We start from the raw sequence: 23,047 nt of genomic DNA on the forward strand, positions 1-23,047 counted from the left end.
CTACTCAAAGAGTAAAGCCAGTGGCAGTGGTTATGAGGCACAATAATTTATATTAGTAATTATAAATACTTATATATAAATAATTACGTACCTATTTATTTACGTAAATGGTAACTGAAAATGATTGGCTTAGTGTACTTAATTAATTATTTACTATACGTGAAACGCCCCTATTCTCCAGGACATCCACCATTCTTTAAGTTGAGGCACTTGCCTCAAATAAATTTATTAAGTCCTTCATCACGCCTTTGAGCTAGGTAATATTTAGTTAGCAGGTCAGATGGATAATGGATTGGGAAAATAAAAATTGGGTAGGACCGACCTTGTAAACTTGCTACTGTTGAATCAATAAAATATCAACAGACTCAACTTTTGTTGTTGTAGCAAACTTTATTTACAAATAGGTACATTATAACGTGATATAAGAGCACACGGTACATAATATAAATAAGATATCTAGAGAAGCAAGTCGTTGCATACTTTGCATAAAATTGGCTATTAAGTTGTTATAAAAGATTAGAACTAAATTACTTTTATGTACCATCCAGGTTCTGCTTCAAAAAAAAAAAAAAATGAAACAAGTATGTTTTTATACTTTTTTCTATTGAGTTTGAGTTTGAATTAGATGATTAATTAAGTAGATACTTACATCAACATTTTGTATGATTTAAGCTACCTATAGGTTGAAATAAAAAATGTTGGAACAGATTATAGTTTCATGTTATTTAAAAGGAACTGGTTAAAAATAGATATTTTGGGTTTAGGTTAAGTGCTTGATTGACAAAATTCACAGTATTAATAACTATATATAATAACTCATAAAGTACAAAATATGCTTCATTAAAAATATAGAACATACATTTAATCATAAAATTATGAACACAACAACCTAAACACCCAAAACATTGACAATCAATGTCTGACACTAAAAATGTAATATGCTAAATACAAAACATCTGGTATTTTTAACATACAACTTGTACTCACATAAAATTAAAGTTGCATATTCACATTGTATTGGAACAAATATCTTAATTTTGATTGCTCTATTTTTACATACAATAAAATACCATTCGTTTAAATATGATTATGAATATTACAAAAATAAATAATATAACCCTTGTTTTTAATATTATTTTTTGCTATAACATAAATCCAGAAATAAATAACAGTCCCGTACTTAACTTAACATCCATGGCACTTAAAATAGTAATATTTATGTACATTCAATTTAATCTTAAACCCACAGTAAAATGGTTATTGATTTACATATATATAGGCAATGAAATAATTAATATATTTTAATTCTTTACCAATAAACCGTTGTGTTTAATGTTTTTTTACATAAAACAATAGTATAATCCATTATTAACATAAATTAAAAATCGGAAATACAATAACTTAATTAAATAGAATTATTTCAACATTAGTTATTAATTATTATTATTGCGAATACATTATTGGCGATTAAGGCATAACAGACCTAACAATAAGCCGTATGTTAATAAAAATATTAAAACAAAATTAATATAGCTGAGTATAAGAAATTTTACGGCTTGGTTTCTAGTCCCTGTGATTTGAGCAATTTATCTAAGAAAAATGACAGTTAAAATAATTTTGGAAGACTAAGATGGGATTTGCTAATTAAAAATTATCAAAATCAGATAATATAAAAATGATTGTTGAATTGAATATGTCTATTAAATGATACAAATGTTTTAATAAAATAATTAAAACTAGATGTTACGTAATAAAATTGTTACTATTTTTTGTATTGTTAAAATAGAACTGGGGTAGAAATTTCCTTGAAACAAAATGTATTACTTGCTTGAAAAATAATGAAACAATCTTTACGTATTCAACACAATAAATAGTATTAACTATTAATACACATTAACATTTAAAAATGATGATAAACAAAATGAATTTAACATACAAGTAGATAGGTATAACATTTTATATATATATAAAAAAAAAATTTATATAATCACAGAAAGTTGACATATGTGTGCCATTTATGATATGGCTTAACGCCATGAGGCAATATTATATCATGTCTGTTTAAACCTGTCATTCATCTCGACATGGGAATTCATTCTTTGCATAGGCCTTTTTACAAATGGCGACTGAACACCAGTAATAGGAGATGTTGTGTTGTTCACAGCTATATTTATAGCTTGGTTAGTGGCCTGTTCTAAACCTTTTTGAAGAAAAATTTCATAGGTTGGCTTCAAAAACTAAAACAATTTCAAATAATTAATAACGATAATATATGTTTAAATGATTAATAGAAATACTAACATTGTCCCACATAATATTAGCAGCATCATCAATAGTTGACCCTAGTTCACTATGTACTCCACTATACCTGTATAGAATACAAAATTTAAAATATTTATTGAAACTCTATAAGCATGAGGTAAGTGGTAATAAAGACTCAACAAAATATTAAAATTCATGAATCACAAGCATTGATTAAGTATTCTTCTTTCACTTCTTTCTTTAAACAATAGGTTAACGTTGTATGGATAAAGTAAGTTAGACGAGGTATGTTCAATAATACTAAAATGTTTACAAACCAACTTTATCAGTACCAAAATAATCTAGACATAACTTACAGTATTTTGGTAAACATTTAATGTTATTTTCTCAAACCAATCATAGATAGATTGTATTCAAAGTTAGAAGTATTTTATAAAAACAGTTTCATGATATAATGGTACTACACCTATGTAATAAATTTTGTTTAAAATCGATACAAATCTACAGAAACTTTTGAGTTGATAAGTAAGCTTTTTAAAGTTGTTTTGTAAGACTGTAACTATTGACTGATCAAAGGTTAACTGTAAGAGATGTAGCTAATTAAGTTGGCATATAATTGGTTCGTGTCATTCAATTTTAACAGATGAATTGAATATGAAAATGGTGTCCACAAATTAAATACTAAAATTGCGGCGTTGAAGTGTTTGAAAATGAAAATTTGAGACCCAAATATAATAAAATTAATTATTGCAGGTGCTAAAACATGGATATATAGATATGATTTCAAAACCTAAGTTTAATTGTCATATTCAAGGATTATAATGAGACCATTCATAATTCAATGGGAAGAATTAAAAACTTAAAGCTATAGCTAAAATTCAAAGATGTTTTAAAAAATGTCAAAACCGCTGGCTGGAAGCACTGTATAGAAGCTGAAGGACACAATTTTGAATTAATTTAAATAAAATGTACAATACATTTTGTCTGGGTATTAAATATAAATTGAAAACACCTAATAAGTACACATTTTTTAAACTTCAAATAATAAATATTAAAATAATTAATATACTTGCCTTATATATGACCATAATATAAGAATGAGAAGAGCAAGACCCATTATTAAGTTAATACCACTGGCTACAGAGTATATTCCAAAGAAGTTAAATAATCCAGATATGAAATAACAAGCAACTGCAACTGAAAAGAATACGGCTGGTGTACGTGCAGATTTAAATACGTTCTTGCTTTCATTTTGTGATTTAAATTTTAAGAAGTCTTCATCGATATCCTAAAAATTATTTGAGGATTTATAAGTTTGATGATATAAAGTAATAACTTATAAAAAATGTATAATACACAATAATAAATAAAATTGTCTTACATTTTCTAATTTAAATTTGTATGATTCCGAAAATTCATCACCACCCATTTTTCTTTTAGCAATGAATTGTTCTATTGCAATATCTTTGTTTTTGAAGTGTTCAACGTCTAGTGAGTTAGAATTCAAATATGGTCTGTTACCACCACAAATAGTATCCATCATAGAGCGGTAAACTTCCCGAGCAGATGCGACTGCGGATAGATTATTAGCTTCGGCTGTGGTCTAACATAAAATTATTACAATTATGGTTTTTTTTTGCTTACTTTTTATAGGCATTTACTTAAACTTACATCAAACATAGATTTTGGTTCTGGAAGTTCTGCTCCAGTACACAATTTAATATATGCTTTGAAATAATGGACTAACTCTTTTGCTTTTATTTTTTGTCCACCAATTTCTTTTAAAATTAACTTGTTTGGACTTAACAACATCGGTATTAAAGTTATAAGGTTTTTTTTAAAGTCTGGTTCAATATCTAAACAATAATATTAATAAAAAAATTAATATTTTATTTCATTAAATATTATTTTAGTTGCAATTTTTATTACCAGATAGTTTTCCATCAAAGTTGGGATTAGTAGCAACATTTAGACCAGGATGAGGCATTAAATAACAACCGATATCAGAAAAACACGATTTAATGTGTTTTCTTAGAGACTGATGTTCAGGGTGTTGTTTGTCCGATATTTGCATTCTTTTATCTAATATTTTTTTCCCGCCTTCTGCACCATATTCAGCTTCATATGGAAAACTCCAGTCTCTAACCAAGAACTGTAATTTCTGGAATGGTTTTGTACCAGAATCTTCAAGTGCTAAACGGCCATATTCAGTGAACAGCTAAAAAAAAAAGTTGGTCAAAATTAGGAAGGTGAACTGAAATAACATAAAACAAAAAAACAATTACTTGTAGATGTTGTAAATCATCTTCTTGTATATTAAATTTTAGGTTATATATTTGGATTGAGCTAAGCAAAGTGCTTAATGCAAAGACTGTGGCACAATCTTTGACTGTACTTTCACTATCAAATGTACCTTGGGTATCTAGTAGTACGATGGCTACTTTTTCACCATCGTCTAAAGTGGCTTTAAATACTTCAGACCACATAAGAATACCTGTGGTGTCTCTATCAGATCCGCCACGCCAGGAAAAGCCATCCAATGGCTTATCGTCTGAACCAATCCAATGTGCATCTTCATTTATTAGGTTTAAATGATACTATAATATTATTATTTATTAATGATATTATAATGTTTAAGATTAGTAATTATTTTTTAGGTTTATTTACTGTGGCTTTCATGTATCGGAGAACAAAATCCATTAAAAATGATTTCCCTTTTCGGTAAGATCCAGCAACAGATACCACAACAACATTTCGATCTTTAATATCATCCTTCAAAAGAATACTTTCAAGAGCTTCTTCATCGAGTACGAACTGATGATCTTCTTCAGCCAAAACTATTGGTACTGGTTTACCAACATTAGTAGCATCTTGAACTTCTGCCATAATGTCTGCAAAAATGATTTTAAATAATTATTCCATGTTATTAAATTAAATAGTAACCATAGGTATGTACCTAAAATACTAAATTATATTGCAAATAAAATATAAATAGCTAAAAAATATTTTCATACTGATTTATATATTAAGTTGGAAAATATAATATTTGAAACAAGATTACGATGGATATTTTTTGTTTACATAAATACCTAATGATAAGATATTAAAATTGACTGTATATTTTTCTACTAGCATTAGTTTTTGTTTATATAAATTATGATAAGATATTAAGATTAACTATATGTAGTAAACTTTTGAGAGTATATTATTGGAAACAACAATAAAACAATTAAAATTTGTATCCTTTTTATTAAAAAAAATATTTAGTGCTTAAAAGACTATTTTATTTTTTCTAAAGTCTAATAAAATAAATAAGTAAAGTTGTATGTATATTACAGTATGATTCGGTATATTAAGTCAATAAAATTAAGAAACAATTTTTGGCATAATATTCCTATATTGAAATACAAAACAAATATCAATTAATAATGTAATACCTAATATTATACCTATCAATATTATAACTTTTTTTTGTATTTTTGTTAAGTAATAACCTCGGTAATAACTTATATGAATACTATTTTTACTAGATAATTTTGTCAAAATGTTGAAAACAAAACAATATATATTATTATTTTACTAGAAGAACGCTAATAAAAGATGAAATATTGATGACAGTAACCACTAAATTGTTGTTACTCTTTTTTATATCAAGTGACACCCCTAATTCAACTTTAAATTCATAAGTTGGTACTTACCAACAATATAAAATGTAACTACTGTTTAGGTTAAGTATTATGTACATTAATTACCATGAAATTACTTTTGAAAAAATGTGTAATGCTACTTAACCTGTTAGATTGTAGTATTGTACTATGATTTCATGTAACCTTCTAACAATACAACGAGGTCAACAAAGAGGCATGACAAGCTGATTTTCTCCTACTCAATAATACCAAAAAATAAAATGTATGTTTCTATGATTTACTAAAAAAAGAAAAAGAAAAATGTTAACTAAATTAAACTGTTAATTAATATACTTATTTTATTATTTAACAACTTGGAACTAATAAAAATAATAATTTTAAGTTTCTTTAAACTATTATGCACAAATTAATATTTTAAAGCAACAATGATTAATGAAGGTAAAATAAAACATTTTGTTTGGAAGGCGCTTTGATGTGGAAAGAAGGCCAGATGACCTGGAAATGATTATTTGCCCAAATCCCAATTGGCCACTAGTCTGATGGTATTTTAAGACTTTAGAAATACATGCCAAAGTTTAAATATATGTAGAAATATATATGAACAGTCACAAAAAATGTTTGCACCTTATTCAAAAATAATAGTAAATATAATACTTAAAAGAATTGTATAATAGTTGACATAATAGTTCCTAAAGACAGTATACTTTAATAAAAATACAATTTCAGAATTTATTCCGTATTAATATGGTTAATGAATACATTTTGATATGGGTTTCAATTAATTTTTTTCCAAATATAGATATTTTTTAAAAATTAAAAAATATTCAATTGTGGTAGGTAGAAGAAAGTGTATTGGGTAACTAAATAATTTAAAACCATTAAATGTAATCAATTATTGATTAAATTTGGCTAATAATTCAGATGAAGATGTATATAATGAGAACAAAGAGATTGGAACTAAATGATCTTATTAATTATTCATGCGTTTATTAATTATGCACTTTTTAGAGCATTTAATAAATTGCACCCTAATCATTATATAATATATATACTCGAAAAATGTATGAAGTATGTTTTTATTAGGTATTAAAAAAAATCACCAAATCTTTCTAACCTACAGAGCAATAAACTAACAAACCACAAAAAACATGCAAATGCAACAACTTTAAAACATTTATGATGAGTAAAGAAAAGATAGTTATATTTTTTATCGAAATATTTATACATTTAAATGGTATGTGGATTCAGGATTGTTCCAAGGAGGGGTAGATTTTCAAAAACTATATATATATCACAAGGGAGAAGAATCGCTTTATCACCTACTCACTGTCATCTTCAATGGTATTAAATTTGTTTCTATTTTTTTTTTTTTATAAGTACCTATGATGCACAGAAAAACACTACTATCTTAGAATCTAGATTATATCTGTTATATCTATATTACCTATAGAAAACACATTTTATCCATCATTATTCAATTTCAGGTATGATGGAAATTTTTTTCTTTATCAAAAACTGTTAAACATTGAGATTAATTAAGTAGGTACTCGGGACTAAAATAGTATAATATTTAACTATAATAATTTCTAGTTAAAAATAAATTTGGTGGAAATATTCAAGAATTAATATTATGTTATTGAGTACCTAACCTATGTACTTAATGAATTTATTGATATTATTAAGATATTACCGGATAATTATTTTTTTTTTATCAGTACCTATGGTCTGTCCAGCAAGAAAACGTGCTGCGCATCGACCAAAATTGGTTTCTCTACGCAACACCCTGCCATAGGGGAACCTGTTTCAATAGCAAGGGGGATGCGCAAAATTATCGTGTTCTCTCGCTGGACAGAGTATAGCTATATAATTTCTAAAATTATTAATTAAATGTATCAACATTCACCACACTGGGTGTTATCAAAAAAGGTAATTAAAATACATTATCCCTGATTTTAAATTAAATTAAAAATAATAAATTGCTGATTTAATGTAAAAAAATTTAAATATACCTACTAGGTTCTTATACAAGTACTTAATAAATTATTACTCAATGTGAAAAACATTGAATTGATGAGAGGATTAAAAATTAAAATTAAATTTTCTGACGAGTAAACTACCTATTAATTTTTACATGATGTTCGGTATAATGACATTTTCTATAAAATAACAACATTATTAGTTGTGTAAAAATATTGTTATAGTGAAATTTAAACATTGTGATTGTTTTTGACACTTTATATAGGTAGATATTACATGAAAACAAAATAATTATGTGCATAAACGTATGTTCTAACAGGTGATACAAGACCTTACATAATGGTACAAGAATGTTATTTGAATACAGAATAAATACCTAAATAGATTATAGAACAACGACAGTGTTTTAAATCAATGCTATAAGTTTATGGCTATGGATCTGTCAGTTATCATTGGACTGTTACATTATTCAGTGATAAGGTTTTTTAATAGTAGGTAACACAAAAGACTAAAAGACCAACTAATAACTACCTTTTATAGAGACGAGGATCTCGATAAATACTGCACAATCACCTAATATTGCAGACACACACACATACACACCGATATTAGTAGCATCCAGAGTACAAACTACATGTCATTTAAGGGCATTACACAGAGTAGGTGGAGGGGGGGGGGCACTAAAATGGAATCCTAGTAAGCTGCCCACGGTAAAAATCAATTTCACTATCGTCCTAGTAGCGGCACACAAATATTTCGGGACACCGCCGACGACATAGGCCTCGTTTTTACGATTAATTATTGGTGTTTCGTGTGTAATGCATTTTGAACGTGCTTACCGGTCGTAGATGGGCAGCGTTCTGGGTTTCTCCGGACAGTCTGTGGGCTCTGGACGTGTAGAGTTGGACACGCACGCTGAAGAACCGAAGATCGTCAAAATTAAAACGAAAACCCAAACCGGGATACAACTTTGCGGTAGACGTGCGGGCAGGGTATCAGAAATCGCCAATCAAAAATTAATAATTAAATCACACACATCGACACGATACGATCGCATGCACACGAAAACGGCAACAGTCACCGTAAATAATTCGAACGGTATTATCTCGAGCGGACACCCACTTGTTTCGGTATAGCTGGCCCACGGTCGGAGCAGGGAAAAAAACAAACGTCTAAAGTCTAATGTCTATCATTAAAAAAAAACTTGTTTATCGCATATTTGTGTTGACGGCTGCGCGGCAAATGGAACTGATGCGCGTGCGCACGCCGCACAAGGTAGCCGCGCGGCGAAACGGCCGCCGAAAACCGTTGACGTCACCACCACCGCGGGCAGCGCCATCTGCCGGACAGGTGCCGGACGCGCCAAGACCGCAGCGGCGCCATGTCATTATAATAAATAATAGTATTCTAATTTATGGGATTTATCATTTATGTAATATTTGTATTCAATAATAAATTATTTTATTATTATTATTATTGTTTAGTAAACTCATGAGTTATCGGCTATTAATGTGCATTGTACACCAGGTAGGCTGTAACGCATTGCGTTTACGTAATAATTCGATTTTAATGTTATTGATGTCGATGCAGATTGATACTTTTAGTTAAATGTTATGTCTTTAATATTTATTGCTATTTATATACCTAGTCAACAGAGCTTATATGCATAGAAATATAAGACCAAATAGTTCAACGATCGATGTGATCATCGATCACCGCACGATTGATTTCATAATTTCAGATAATCCGTGTCGGCGTGTCCGTGTGTGCAGACTGCGGATCAAAACTATTACAAAACATTGTAGCAATTGTTGTATTAATAGCTATAATATAGGCATTTTATTGTTATAATAATATTTTTACCTAAAATTATTATTTCAACAGTGGTCGTTGTTGTTGTGACTCGTTGTTTGCAACGCCACACACCGACAGATGTCGCTTGCGCAATGCTTGCGGAACAGAAAAACATAGCGAAGTCAGGTCGCGAAGGAATGCCATGGCGAGTGAGACGACTGGAATGTGGAAGTGGAACTGAAGAAGTCTCCTTTTCCTGCAAAACGGTAAGACCACCGTTTGTTGATAATATTATATTATTTCCGTCGACAATACATATTTTTTTGACAATCAGTTGTCGTTTTAGTCTTAATGCAATAGAATTAATAATAATATTATTATAAAATTTTTTTTTTTTAAATTTTTTAAGCGAGAAAAGATTTAATAAAACGCCCACAAAATAAATTGTATCTTCATATACTTATAATATTTAGTTATCACTAAAAAACCTCTATTTATAGATCCATCACGGTATAAAAGGTTTTCTTTAAAAAATCGCAATCAAACATAATCGTACATTAATTATCAAATTTAATATTGTTGCGTAAAGCGTGGGAGTGTGGGTATAATAATAGTATGAGTATTTACTATTTATAATAGGTAGGTGGTAGTTACTAGTTTTGCTATTATTAGTAACGATTGTTGGGTGTGCGTAAGTTTCGAGAGACAGGAAGTCGTTTCTGTCTTGGACCGTCAATGACGAACCAAACACCACTCCTCCTATTGCCAAGAATAATTTACCTTGTGAATGTTACGATGAACGATAATGATTATTCAACCGATCATTTTGTGTGTGCGTATTTATGAGAAAAAACGGAAATTACAGGCCAACGCGTTATTTTGACATGACGTATCCGTCGGTAATATTAAAATAATGATTATATTAGGTACCCATGGCAAATAATTGCAGTGTATTTACTATAAAAATAAGTTTAAGGAGAAAAATATGATTTACATGATATACTCAATGATATTATACCTAGGTATGTAAGTATGTAACCTGTACAACTGACGACGCGATCATTTGCAATAGGTTTTTTTGTTTTCTCGAAAAACTACTAAGCTGTGCCTGCGATCGTATTATTCGATTGCAGTAATATTTATTCCTTATTTATTATTTTTAAGTACATAATATGTCAGCACGTAGATAAGTAGGTATGATCCGCTTTGCGATGACGTTCGCACGTGATCTAAACTTCGATCTGATACGAAATAAATGTGTTTTTCTTCGTACGTTATGGAATATTTTTTTTTGTGGTGGGGAGCTAAGCTACATATTTTATTATTTATACATAGGTTAAGCTTGGTATTATAAAATAATAATATGTAGTTCCCGATGTAGTTTCAAGTTTCAACTATAATATAGTAATTATAGTATGGGAAAACCATTACGAAGAGCAACATTATCTGTGTTTTGTCTTCAAAAGCTTTTTTTTTAAATTATTTTTTACTTTTAGGTAACTTACCCATTTATAATAATAGTTATAAATAACTAAATTACTAATAACTTTTTCTAGAATACTTAAGATTTCTTATCCATGCAAATGGTTATCATATCGACTTATGTCCTATATATATTGTTCAAATATTAAAAATCAATTCATAATTTCAAGTAGGTAGGTAATCGTAAATGTACCTAGTAGGTATATTAACGATTTACACAAACAAATTCGAAGCACCTAAATATAATAGGTACCTACCCATGAATTATGATTGTGTTTGAAGTATTATTTTACAAATTAAAAGTAAATTATTAAAATAATTAATAGGTAAGCAATAAGTAAAGTTAATATAGGTATCTATAAACAGATACCTAATGATAAGTGTGATAACTAAGTCTAAAATAACATTTTTTATTAATATCAACAATATTGCTAGGTATTCATAATTTATTTGGATTTAAATTGACAAATTGTGCTCAATTAGTTTAATTATAGATACAATGCTTAAGATAGTATAAAAACACTTATGTCGATATTTATTTATTTTTTTTTATGAATTATATACAGAATATTATTTCATTTTCAATGACACTTCAAAATTAAATCATATGTTATAATTCAACTAATTTTATTTAAGTAATATACCTATTTAACGGCAGGAACAGCTTATAAAGTTATTTAATAAAATCGACTAATTAAATTAAAAGCTAATAATATATTTTAATCTTACACATTTATTGTTAAACACGTTGATTCATTTTAATATAAACATTTTTTTTATTAAGCTACTTAAAAACTTTATTTTATTATAGTATCTGAATATGATCTTTATTTTTAAATTAATTTTTTGACAACTATTGAGTACGCTAATTGTCTTTTTATGCCGTTAAAATATTTTAGTATTGGTACCTATAGATTAATATATAGGACATAAGTAGGTAGTCATCATTCATCAATTTATTGTTACAGATAAAATCCGTTGGTATTTGTATTTAACGTGACAGGTATAATATTTAAAAAATTTATTAAATTTATTATAAATATTATTAGCAACATATTATTTGATTATTTGATCACCTATAGTACAAGTATAGGGATAAACATATTACCTATAACATTTTAAAATTTTAAATAATTGTTTGATTTTATAAAAATAAAAGTTCATAATTATCTAATATATTTTTATTAATTATTATACTATTGAACGAGATAAAATACAGTACCAATCAGGATAATCTTTATAAGAAATGTGTATAATATGTGAGTCCCTGGTTTTAATTTGAGTATTGAGTTTTGTAATCCTAATGAAAAGCGAACCAGTCGTCTCGTGAAAATACAATCTAATTTCTAACACTTTTGACGTATATGGTATATCGTTGTCAACAAACTACATACTCTGGTCACTGTTGAAAATAAATATGTATGCTGATTATTCTGGTATGAAAAAAATTATACCTAAATATTCTTCAAGCATTCTGGAAATAACCTATGATATAATGTTATAAAGTTCCAACTGAAAGACGTTTATATGTATACTAAACAAATAATACATTAAATACCTATTTTAAACAGTGTTTCTTAATAATAGTCGATTGTTATATTTATCATTTCTTCAACACCAAAAACAACATTTACCCTTGGGAAACATAAATTCAGTGCTATAAAAATGGACATGTTTATTTTGGAAACTTTTAAAATGTGCTTTTTTTTAATCACGGCAATTTGCACGGCCCCAAAGGATAAAAGGGCGTGTTTCAGTATTAAGGGTAAAAATTAAAAATTCTAAAACAATTCCTAGCATTCCATGTGAACTATTTGTTTCCCTAACTACATTTCAGTTTCTATACACATATATATATAATACGCACGCACATGTATGAGGCTTAATTCGATTTGGCCGATTGCAGACTCGAGTTTGTTGGAAAGTTAATTGAATAACGTTCGTAAATGTAATATATGACACTAGTCCCTCAACCCTTTTCTGGGCTAAGCTATAGTAGAATAATAATTAGTTTCACACTTGGAAAATGAGTTATGTTTTTATTGTTTTGAAATAAATGTGGAAAATATAGGTATGTTGAATGGGAATGGAAGCTTAGAATCAATCTTTATACACACATAATATACATATATATATATTTAATAAATAATGATATATTTAATATATTGCACAATATTATTTATTACTCGTATAAGCTATATAATCCGTAATTGAGAAATAAAAGGGCAAATATTGCATGCGTTTACAATAAACAATGTATTAATAGGTACTAAAAGATTAACAATTATATCACTATGATATAAATTGTCTATAATAATGAATAATGGATATTATTAATGGTTCATTGATGAATTTTAGCAAATAATATTCTGATTATACATTAACATTATAAATTAGTTTTAATATTGAAAATAAATTATCTTTTCCTTAAAATTAAAAATGAATCCTACAATATTATATGAGTGGTATTTTTTTTTATAAAATAATTAAATTAATTATTGGCAAATTTTTAACTCAGGAACTACTTGCATATATCTAGCTGCATTAATGCATATTATTATTGAATATATTATTTCAATTTTCCCTTTACTCAATAAAGTCATATATTATAGGTGTGTCATATTTAATGTGCTTTAACACTTTAATAAGTAAATATAAAAAGCAACTAGTAACTAACTTAAAAATGATAGTCACGTATTTGTTTTACTATATAAAGTGAAAGTAGTATAATACCTACTCGGTTACTCGTTGAACTTTTGTGTTAATGCATAGAAAGACGATGCGTATGTGATACAATTATTTAATACCTACCTAATGAAACTAGAAGTACTAGAAACCAGAAATATCTTCTAAAATAATGGTACATTTTATTAAAACTTACTATTATAATTCGATTAAACTGGTTATATTAGAACTATTTAGTTATTTGCACAACAGTCGAATTATAACAATTTCATAAAATACATTTTTATTTAGGCTTAATGAAATTATAATATTCATTTTTAATTAATCATAAATTCATTTTTGACAAAGAGTACATGACGTTTACTTTTAATATACTTATGTTTATATTAATATGATCCTATAAACTATTATAATTGTAGTGAACTTGAAATTGTTGAAATTGTAATTAGTCTAAATAGATATTGATAATTAATTAAATTAAAAATGTATTCACATAGGTACATGATATTATAGTCGTAATATATATCACGTACTTATTCCAAATTGGTATAAGTTTAAATTATTAATCCCTAATAACATTTCATATAAAAATAGATTAATAAAAAAATGTAAATTTAGCTTTTTTAATATTCTATTATTTTTTAGTAAATAAATGAAAATTTTAATAACGTCATGTTTCATTCATGATGAGTTATATATTATTTATTATTATATTTACATAACATTATTTCTGATAAAGTGTATGCGTTTTCTAAAATGTACACCATTTTAACCAATTAAAAAAAAAATTAAAACAAAATAAGACATTAAATAATTTAAAAGTGTAATTAAATTTATTAAAAATAAATAGTTTTAAAAATAAAAATGTCGTTTAGAAAAAAATAAAAATACTAAAAAACCTCGGGAAGTCACTCTGATGTATAATATAAGGTGTCGACTGTCGAGTGTACATCGTAATTTAGAAGGTCACTGTAATGGATGTATCGAATTTGATATTTGGTAAAAAATTCTAGTTTTTACAGTAATTAGTTTATAAATTATGTAAAACAAACACAAAATGTATTTTGTCAAAAACTAGGTTTGTGTAAAAATTTGTGTTTATCCTTATTTTTTGATTGATTATATTGAAAAGTATTGAGGATTTTTACTTTTGTCTACTTAAAGTACCAACTAGTTCTAATTTTCTACCAGTAAACCAATTTTAATTTTTAAACTAATTTGATTACTCCAAACATCATTTTAAAATAAATAAATTAATCGCTCCGATCAGTATCTAAAATAAGAAGTAAGATAGGTAACCTAACCTATTTAACCTAATAAGTAAAAACCTACCTAATTAAAATAAAATAACTTTTTTTTATAACAAATCCATCACTTCATTATAAAATAAGATACAAATTCAATATTTATATTTTATTCGACAAAAATTGTTGAAACATTGTCCTCAGGAAATCTTAAACACCCTAGAGATGTGGACAAATTTGTGAACCCGGTATTACTGGAGTGGGAATGAAGGTTGGGGTCTAAAAGCTTTTTATTAGCATCTATTGTATAAAGAGGTCTTATGCATGCGTGTGCTTGTGGGTGAGGAAAAAAATTGGTTTTTATGAAGCCACAGGGTCATTGTTGAACACTCGCAGTTTTAAAGGTGAAATAATTTTACCGACCAACTCGCAATGAAAACTTGCTGATTTCACGAAAACTATTATTCGTGAAAAAAAGTTTCAACAAAGGCCAATCCCATATTGTATAATGTGTGCACACTGAAAGTCTTAAAGAAACATATATATTATATATTATATAAAATACTTTGAAATATCCCTGCTGTATTAACTTCAGTTTAGTTTGCAAAATGTTAACTGGTGCACCAAGAGTAGGTAACAACTATTCATACATTTAAATCTATATCGATTACATTCAAATATATACGTGGGATGTTCATAAAATTGTTAACAACTGTACTACCTATACATATTATACAACTTGAAAATAATTATTTAATTTGTAAATATATGCAAAGAGTGTGATTTACAGGGCCGTATTTAAGATTTTGTCGCCCCTGGACAACATTTTGGCGCTCTCGACTTTGCTTATGATGAATTTTTCCTATTTCAGTATTTTACACATTATTTATTATTCACACAAAATCAAAAATAACTGTCTCATGATTAATTAAATATAATTTTAAATTAAAATCTTTAAAATGCGAATTTTGGAAAATCTTTTCTTAGTGCACACTTACATGGTTGTACGAAGGTTGGCTCTATACGTTGATCTGTCAGTAATTCAAAAACATACTTTCAGTTATTCCCAACATAATTTCCCGTGTAACTTTTCTAATTTAAAAAAAAATGAGCCAAATTGGTCCAGTCGTTCTCGTGTGGTGTGATTACTAACGAACAACATTTATTTTTTATTTATACATAAAGTAATATATATATATATAGATAGATATAGATTACTTTTATATTTTTACTACTTTTGGCATTTTTCTAAGATGTATTATACATTAAAACATTTCCCTAGACTAGGCTAATTCATTACCTAGTGAAATGTGTACTAAAATCCGCAAAAGCATTCTTTTCAAAATATTTAAAAAAAAAAAAAATGATTTTCTATTTTCTAATATACAATATAGATTATTTTTCTAGTACATCCACATGACAATGATCTTTTTAAGAGTTAAATATTTAGATACCTACCTATTGTAAGATGGTATTTCTATATCATACTCCTATATGGTACAAGCCACAAGGTAATATTATAGGGATTTGTGGTACCTATCAAATATAGTATTTAGAGAAAAAAAGATCATTTTAAACAAACAATTTTTCACTTCGTCCGAAAAATAATCCGCAGTTGTACCTATAGATTTACTGGGAATCAATATTACAAAATTTACTTATACATTTATTATTAATTTTCTATAGCGTATTCGAAATCATCATTTTACTTTTTTAGAGTCACCGTAAAAATATTGTCACCCTCTAACATAAGCCAGGGTGGGGTATAGCCTTCTTGAATCACCCATTAAATACGGTCCTGGCTCTTTTTAATTGTAATTGAATGTTAAATTAATATCAGTGAATTACTATTATACAATATTACAATGTACAATACAATATAAAATAATTATACAATATACATAAGTAACACAATATATTTTTGTATAAAGTAATAAAAATACATTGAGATATTTTTGATCTCCGTTTAAAATTATTATTATTAGACTTAAGTAACTCTATAAAAAGTTAATTTTATAGTTTTTTTTTTTTAAATGTATGTTGTTATTAGTTAAGTAATTTTATTTACAGAAGTTGTTCTTATTTTGTTTTTGAACATTTGAAGTCTAGAGCCTTAACTATGTTATAAAGTTACGTTTATATTATTGATACTAAATTGTAATAATATTATATAAGTCACATTCACTGAACAAACTATCATTTTAAATTCTTTTTGTGGCTCAAGTACATCATGATACCACAAAAAAAATCGTCAATTCAAAGTTGGGATCGTGTTTTTTCCTTTTATGTTTATTTTAATTGCATTAGCAGTCGTGGGAGTGTTTCAGTCGGAATTTGCTTTTTAACCTCCTCCGACCATCGTTTACACACACACGCGCAGTATCCGAGGAAAATATTTAAATTAAGCTTGGAGCCGAGGAAAAGAAAAAAAAATGAAAAATAAATAAAGGAAAATTCCAGGTCCCCAAATCGATGAGTCGGTTCGATTTTTTTTCAATCAGTTCAATCATGACGGAAAAAATTGTTCGCTCAACCAAAACGAAAACACCGAATCCCTTTTTGCTTTTTATGAATAAGCTTAAAAAAACCTTCATTTTATTTTAAATAATATAAGGTGCCATGCAATTCATTTAAACGTTTATTTTTTCCTTTATTAATATGGTACAGTGAACAATTGGAGAAAGTACTTCCAATGTTTTTCTACAAATACGCCATTTGCAATCAGACGGAAAGTCTTTTTGAGAAACCGTTCCACTATTCATATAATAATTATTTGTAATAATTCTTAAAGTCAAGTCAATTTCTTTGATTTAAATAAAAATAAATGTTGAAATACTTTTAATTTGTTAGTGTATAGTTTAGGACCACAATATGTATAAATAATAAAGAATAAACGATGGCAGCTTAAACGTTTTGTTTAATCCATCTACTAACTTAATAAAACTTTAAGTATTATATGCAATAATTCGCTTTTTGTTAAAATATAAGAACTTATTTTATGTAAATTTTACATTTTAGTCTATATCAAATAATTGTAATGTTTAATTTTGTACCTGTTCAACTGTAATTGTCGAGCTATCATAGTTTCTACTAATAGCTAATAATAATAAAAAAAAAAAGAACTTATTTTTAGACGTAATGCTCTAACTTACGTTTGATAATGATTTAATTGAAAAAATAAAATATCAAATTATGCAATGCTTATGTTTAAAAATAAAATAAAATAATCTTTATTTATATTTTAAGAAACATCTTAAATACATAATAATATAATACTGTTATTGGTTTTCAATTATAAGCCAAGATAAAAATAGTGGGATATGTTAGAAATTAAAATGTTTATTTTTATCACTATTTATAATAAATCTATGATAAATTAACACAGCTATTGTTTGAAAGTACAATATTATTTTAGTTGTATTTAAATGTTTTAATTAGGTACATATAATATTTTCATTGAATAAGTTAACAGTATATTTTGCGTTTATATATTATTTTTGTTTACTTGTTTTTCTCTATATTTTTTTTTTCGTAACGGGACAGTCGCAAACTCGCAAACCATCCTACATAATCACCTTTTAAATTATGCTGAAATGAAAACCTCGAAAAGCTCGGGCATTTTGAGTTTGTCACGTAGAATGTCATATATAATCAAAATGTTTACAAAAATGCTGATCTTCGTTCTCGCGAGCACCCAGGTTTAAACGCAGGATTATAGTTTGCGCTGTTGAGGGTGAAAAGTTTTTATTTTTAGAAAGAACGATGGGCATGCTTGTTCCATAAGCAATAGCAACGTTTTGAAAAAAAAAGTTTTTTTGTTTAGAATAGAGATTGGACTTTTAAATTGTTTTTGGAAGATTTCACGGTTTTACACCTGTATGATAATTTTGGTAAATCCAGAAAAAGAGAATTAGAAGCTTATAATATAGTTTTAGTTGTATAATCTGACCACAATAATTATACATGTTCATGTTATATACCTACCACGTTAATCGAAACAATAACTATTATCATTTAGGTTATTGTACATCGATAAATTATTTAGGTATATTTGTTTGATAGAATAATATTTTAAATTTGAGGAGTTTGTTTCGGGGCAAAATTACTATTGTCTATTGATGATAGCGGAACGAAAAAACAGCTATTGCGCTGAAAAATATGTACGGCAAGGAAAAATATCTTGGATGACAGCGACAACAAAGAAATAGCGTTTGGTGTATAATTGATATAAGAGACACTCGAGGTTAATTAAGTATCACATGGGCATCGGACGGGAAGTATATATAAAGCCATAGAGCTGAGATTCAGGGCTGACAGTCATTCTAATTTATATTAACAACTTCAAACAATCAACATAATTTTGGAGAATTTCAAGTTTGCGGCCTTTGCCGTCGTTGTGTAGAACCGCATTCAACCAATCCCGACGACGTATATGACTATTTCCCTAAAACAGTCATTTAAATATATATTAACTGACTTTGTACTAAGTATTTCCCTTCACTCCACCGACGCCCATTATCTATGAAGCTGGTCTAATGACGACGTCCACTTCAGCAGCAACTGGAAGTACCTGTAACCTCGACGAAGCTAAATGAAGATTCCCCACACACCTTGCAAGTTTCCACCTCTTCCTGCGCCCTCTTATGCCGGGTTCACACTGTTGCAATTTCTTGTATGCTTTTTCCCGCATGCTTATTTTTACTCGTGCAAGAACAAAATTGAACAAATGTGAACGTTAATAATACGCATGCAAGTTCTTGCATGCTCAAACTTGCACGCAGTCCGGCATGTCGGACAGTAATTGAATGCAATTAGGTAATTGTATGCCAGTTTATTCTCGAACACGTTCTAGTGAACCACGTGGATTGTGTTTTATGAATTTTGTTTAATTAATAGAGTATTTAGTTAAGTACATTTTTTAAATAATTTAATTTGTAAACACTGAAATGGCCTCCAAATCAAAATATAGTTTGAACGAAGAAAATGTACTAAAACTAATTACTTTGTATCGTCATCACGAAGTACTATGGAACGTAAAACTGGACCAATATAAGAACAAAGATGCACGGAACCAGGCATATAAATTAATATCTGAAGAAATGAATGAAACTAATTTTGGACCATCTGATGTTCCAACCAAAATAAAAAATTTACGTACGGCCTACCACCAAGAAAAAAGAAAAGTAGAGGATTCAAAAAAGTCTGGATCAGGTGCCAACGATGTATATAAACCAAAAGTATTTTGGTTTGAAGCACTTGATATATTTTTGCATCCGGTTGTCGAATCAAGGAAAACTCACTCTAATTTGGTAATTTTTTAATATATTTCACTACCAAAATTTAAATAAATTAAATTACATAAATACCAATAGTAAATACTAAATTTATGGATAATATAATATTAAAATTTAGTATATAAGTCCGTGAAGTTGGCCGCACAATGTCAAAATTTTAATAAATGTAATATGTAACTAATACAAACATAATAATAATAATAATTAATATATAGATAAATGTACTTAAAAAATCATATTATCCTGCCATGGAACAGCACCTTCGTTATTAAAATATTGTGTGTATTTTTCTCGCAATGTTGTGGCTGATGTCGACGGATATCTCGGTGGATGAGAAGTCATATTTATAATTCCTGTTGGTTGTATTTCATTACGCCATGATCCGGGAGACCAATTACAATTATCTAAATCTTCATAATCAAATGTACCCGATGGTGTGTAGGTATTAGGCGATTTTATTCTTAGCCAATTATGTAAAGCACAAGTAGCATTTACGATACTGTCTACCTTTTCTGGAATAAGTGATATTGGTTTTTCATAAACTCTAAATCGACTTGTTAAAATTCCAAAAGCATTTTCTACTATACGCCTAGCTCTTGACAATCTATAGTTAAAAATTTTTTGTTCTTTTGTTAAATTTCTTCGGGCATATGGTTTCATTAAATATGGTTTCATAGGAAACGCTTCATCGGCAACAAAAACTGCGTCTTTTGGGAGGTTTAGTTTATTATTTTCAATTGCATATTTTAAGGAACAATCTGCAAATATACCACCATCCGACTGTCTTCCTTTTGCTCCAATATCTACATAACGAAAGCAATAATCATGATCTACACTTGCCATTAAGACTATACTACAAGAATTTTTGTAGTTGAAGTACTCAGTCCCTGTCCCCGGTGGTTTTTTTACAACTACATGTTTCCCGTCAAGGGCACCAACGCAGTTAGGAAAATTCCAACGCAAATTGAAACCATTTTGGATTTTTTTCCATTCTTCTTCTTTTCTAGGGACCTGGAAATGTATAAAAATATTTCAGATTTAAAAATAATATAAATATTAAATATAACATAAAACCATAAAACCATTTGAACAGTTGATTATTTTATTTATCACGTTTTCGAAGTACCCACCTAATTTTCAACTTATTATTTATTATAGGAAATGCTCATTGAAAAAGATTACGAATCTCAGTCAAATTCTGTTTGTGAAAATTTAACATCAGCCGAGTCCATTAAGCTGAATAGTTCTTTTTCATCAGTTGAAAATAATGCTACATTAATCTCTACAGTTAACAATACATCCCAACTATTATCGGACTTATCAGAAAAAGTTTTATCACCTCCGCTACCACCTCCACGGGCTTTAAAACGATCAATTTCAAAAAAAAGGAAAAATGAAGTGTCGGATACAACATATCTTGATAATGCTCTAAAAAAATTAGACGAAATATCTGATAAAACAACACAACCGTTGGAAATGAACGAATTTGATGCATTTGGTAATTTAGTATCAACAATGTTAAAAAAATTACCCATAAATTTAGCATTTCAGGCACAAAGTGATATACATAGCTTACTTATTAAGTATAAATTGCAAGCTGTACAACCAAGTGGAGTATTTAACTTTTCACAAACACCAGTTATTTATAATCAACAAGCTACTAATGATATACATGTGGATTATTCATCAGGGCACAACACAACATTAGCAGTTCCATCAACCAGTAATCAAATGTCAAATGAAAGTAATGGTTCATCAGCCTATTCTTCAAATGATGATATTTTTTCTTTGTAAATATTTTATATTTTTTGTAGGTAGGTACCTAACAAGTTTTTTATTTTATATATATTTTTTAAGTTTTTGAATTTTGATAAAAAAAACTAAGAAAAGGTTAAGTTTTATTTAAAAAGAATATTATATTGATAAATTTTATTTTGGTTAGTTACAATTTTAAATCTCGTTAAGATTTTTTTTATTTTACTTACATTAATTTTCTGTACCTATATTGTTTACCTAATTTACTTTTTGGTGATAATAAAGTTAAAAATATATAGTACTTACTTCAATGAATTCTTTCAATGCAGTATAAATAGCATTGCATACATCTGGTAGAAACGTACTTATTGTGTTCTTAGGTACTCTGAATAAATATTGAAGACTGGTAAAAGAATTGCCTGTGGCCAAAAAACGAAGTACTATTTCCAATTTTGTACGTGCAGGTAATGCTTTTCTAAAAAAAGTGTCTTCTTTTTGAATTAATGGTTTAACTTTCTCCAGTAAATATTGAAAAAGGTAATAATCCATTCTCAAAAAGTTTTTGTATGATGATGGATCTTCATTTCTTAATTCAAAACATAAACTATTTGATGCGCCAACACTATTTCTTCTACTAATCCATTGTCGAACCCATAATCTTTTTTTTTTTAAAGCTTCTTGCTTCTTTTTTAAGATTTCTTTACGAAGCATATCGCAAACAATAAGTACTCCTTTTTTTGTTGAATCCATTTAACAGTCTCGTAAAAATTAAAAATATTTCAAAATTGAAAAAAAAACAGCACTTCTACTCGCGATCAGATCACTTTTGAAACTAAACAATATTTAAATACATACAAGACTACACATATACAAGCATATATGTGAACATGCACTTGCGTATTACTAT

The 23,047-nt window shown here is 27.8% G+C and overlaps 3 protein-coding genes across 4 annotated transcripts; 1 reads left to right on the forward strand and 2 right to left on the reverse strand.

The window, feature by feature from the left end:
* Positions 1-786: 786 nt before the first annotated feature.
* On the reverse strand, positions 787-9,133 carry LOC132945083 (atlastin). 2 transcript variants are annotated; one of them, XM_061014708.1, is made up of 9 exons: positions 8,726-9,133; positions 4,930-5,153; positions 4,548-4,859; positions 4,192-4,480; positions 3,934-4,118; positions 3,644-3,865; positions 3,336-3,550; positions 2,302-2,368; positions 787-2,237 (listed from the first exon to the last, which is right to left on the reverse strand). In XM_061014708.1, the coding sequence occupies exons 2-9, from the start codon at positions 5,146-5,148 to the stop codon at positions 2,052-2,054; spliced, it is 1,695 nt and encodes a 564-aa protein (XP_060870691.1). In that variant the 5' UTR covers positions 5,149-5,153; positions 8,726-9,133; the 3' UTR covers positions 787-2,051. The 2 variants fall into 2 exon arrangements, with proteins under 2 accessions (XP_060870691.1, XP_060870692.1); XM_061014709.1 differs by lacking the exon at positions 8,726-9,133 and adding an exon at positions 6,055-6,201.
* A 10,609-nt stretch (positions 9,134-19,742) lies between these two features.
* LOC132944979 (uncharacterized) lies at positions 19,743-22,576 on the forward strand. The gene is made up of 2 exons (XM_061014560.1): positions 19,743-20,400; positions 21,544-22,576. Exons 1-2 carry the CDS (start codon positions 20,038-20,040, stop codon positions 22,177-22,179), a joined length of 999 nt encoding a protein of 332 aa, XP_060870543.1. The 5' UTR covers positions 19,743-20,037; the 3' UTR covers positions 22,180-22,576.
* On the reverse strand, positions 20,415-22,948 carry LOC132944978 (putative nuclease HARBI1). The gene is made up of 2 exons (XM_061014559.1): positions 22,447-22,948; positions 20,415-21,396 (listed from the first exon to the last, which is right to left on the reverse strand). Exons 1-2 carry the CDS (start codon positions 22,888-22,890, stop codon positions 20,611-20,613), a joined length of 1,230 nt encoding a protein of 409 aa, XP_060870542.1. The 5' UTR covers positions 22,891-22,948; the 3' UTR covers positions 20,415-20,610.
* Positions 22,949-23,047: the final 99 nt, after the last annotated feature.

The sequence above is a fragment of the Metopolophium dirhodum genome, chromosome 5 (assembly GCF_019925205.1).
Source record: "Metopolophium dirhodum isolate CAU chromosome 5, ASM1992520v1, whole genome shotgun sequence".
Taxonomy (NCBI): domain Eukaryota; kingdom Metazoa; phylum Arthropoda; class Insecta; order Hemiptera; family Aphididae; genus Metopolophium; species Metopolophium dirhodum.

Excerpts from the sequence above, each read along its gene's own strand:
- LOC132944978 (XM_061014559.1), bottom strand. The coding sequence starts at position 22,890 with ATGGATTCAACAAAAAAAGGAGTACTTATTGTTTGCGATATGCTTCGT. Across the intron at positions 21,397-22,446 it reads CATTGAAAGAATTCATTGAA|GTCCCTAGAAAAGAAGAAGA; the intron begins GTAAGTACTATA and ends ATACATTTCCAG.
- LOC132945083 (XM_061014708.1), bottom strand. The coding sequence starts at position 5,148 with ATGGCAGAAGTTCAAGATGCTACTAATGTTGGTAAACCAGTACCAATA. Across the intron at positions 4,481-4,547 it reads ATGATTTACAACATCTACAA|CTGTTCACTGAATATGGCCG; the intron begins GTAATTGTTTTT and ends TTTTTTTTTTAG. Across the intron at positions 3,551-3,643 it reads ACAAATTTAAATTAGAAAAT|GATATCGATGAAGACTTCTT; the intron begins GTAAGACAATTT and ends AATAATTTTTAG.
- LOC132944979 (XM_061014560.1), top strand. The coding sequence starts at position 20,038 with ATGGCCTCCAAATCAAAATATAGTTTGAACGAAGAAAATGTACTAAAA. Across the intron at positions 20,401-21,543 it reads GGAAAACTCACTCTAATTTG|GAAATGCTCATTGAAAAAGA; the intron begins GTAATTTTTTAA and ends TATTTATTATAG.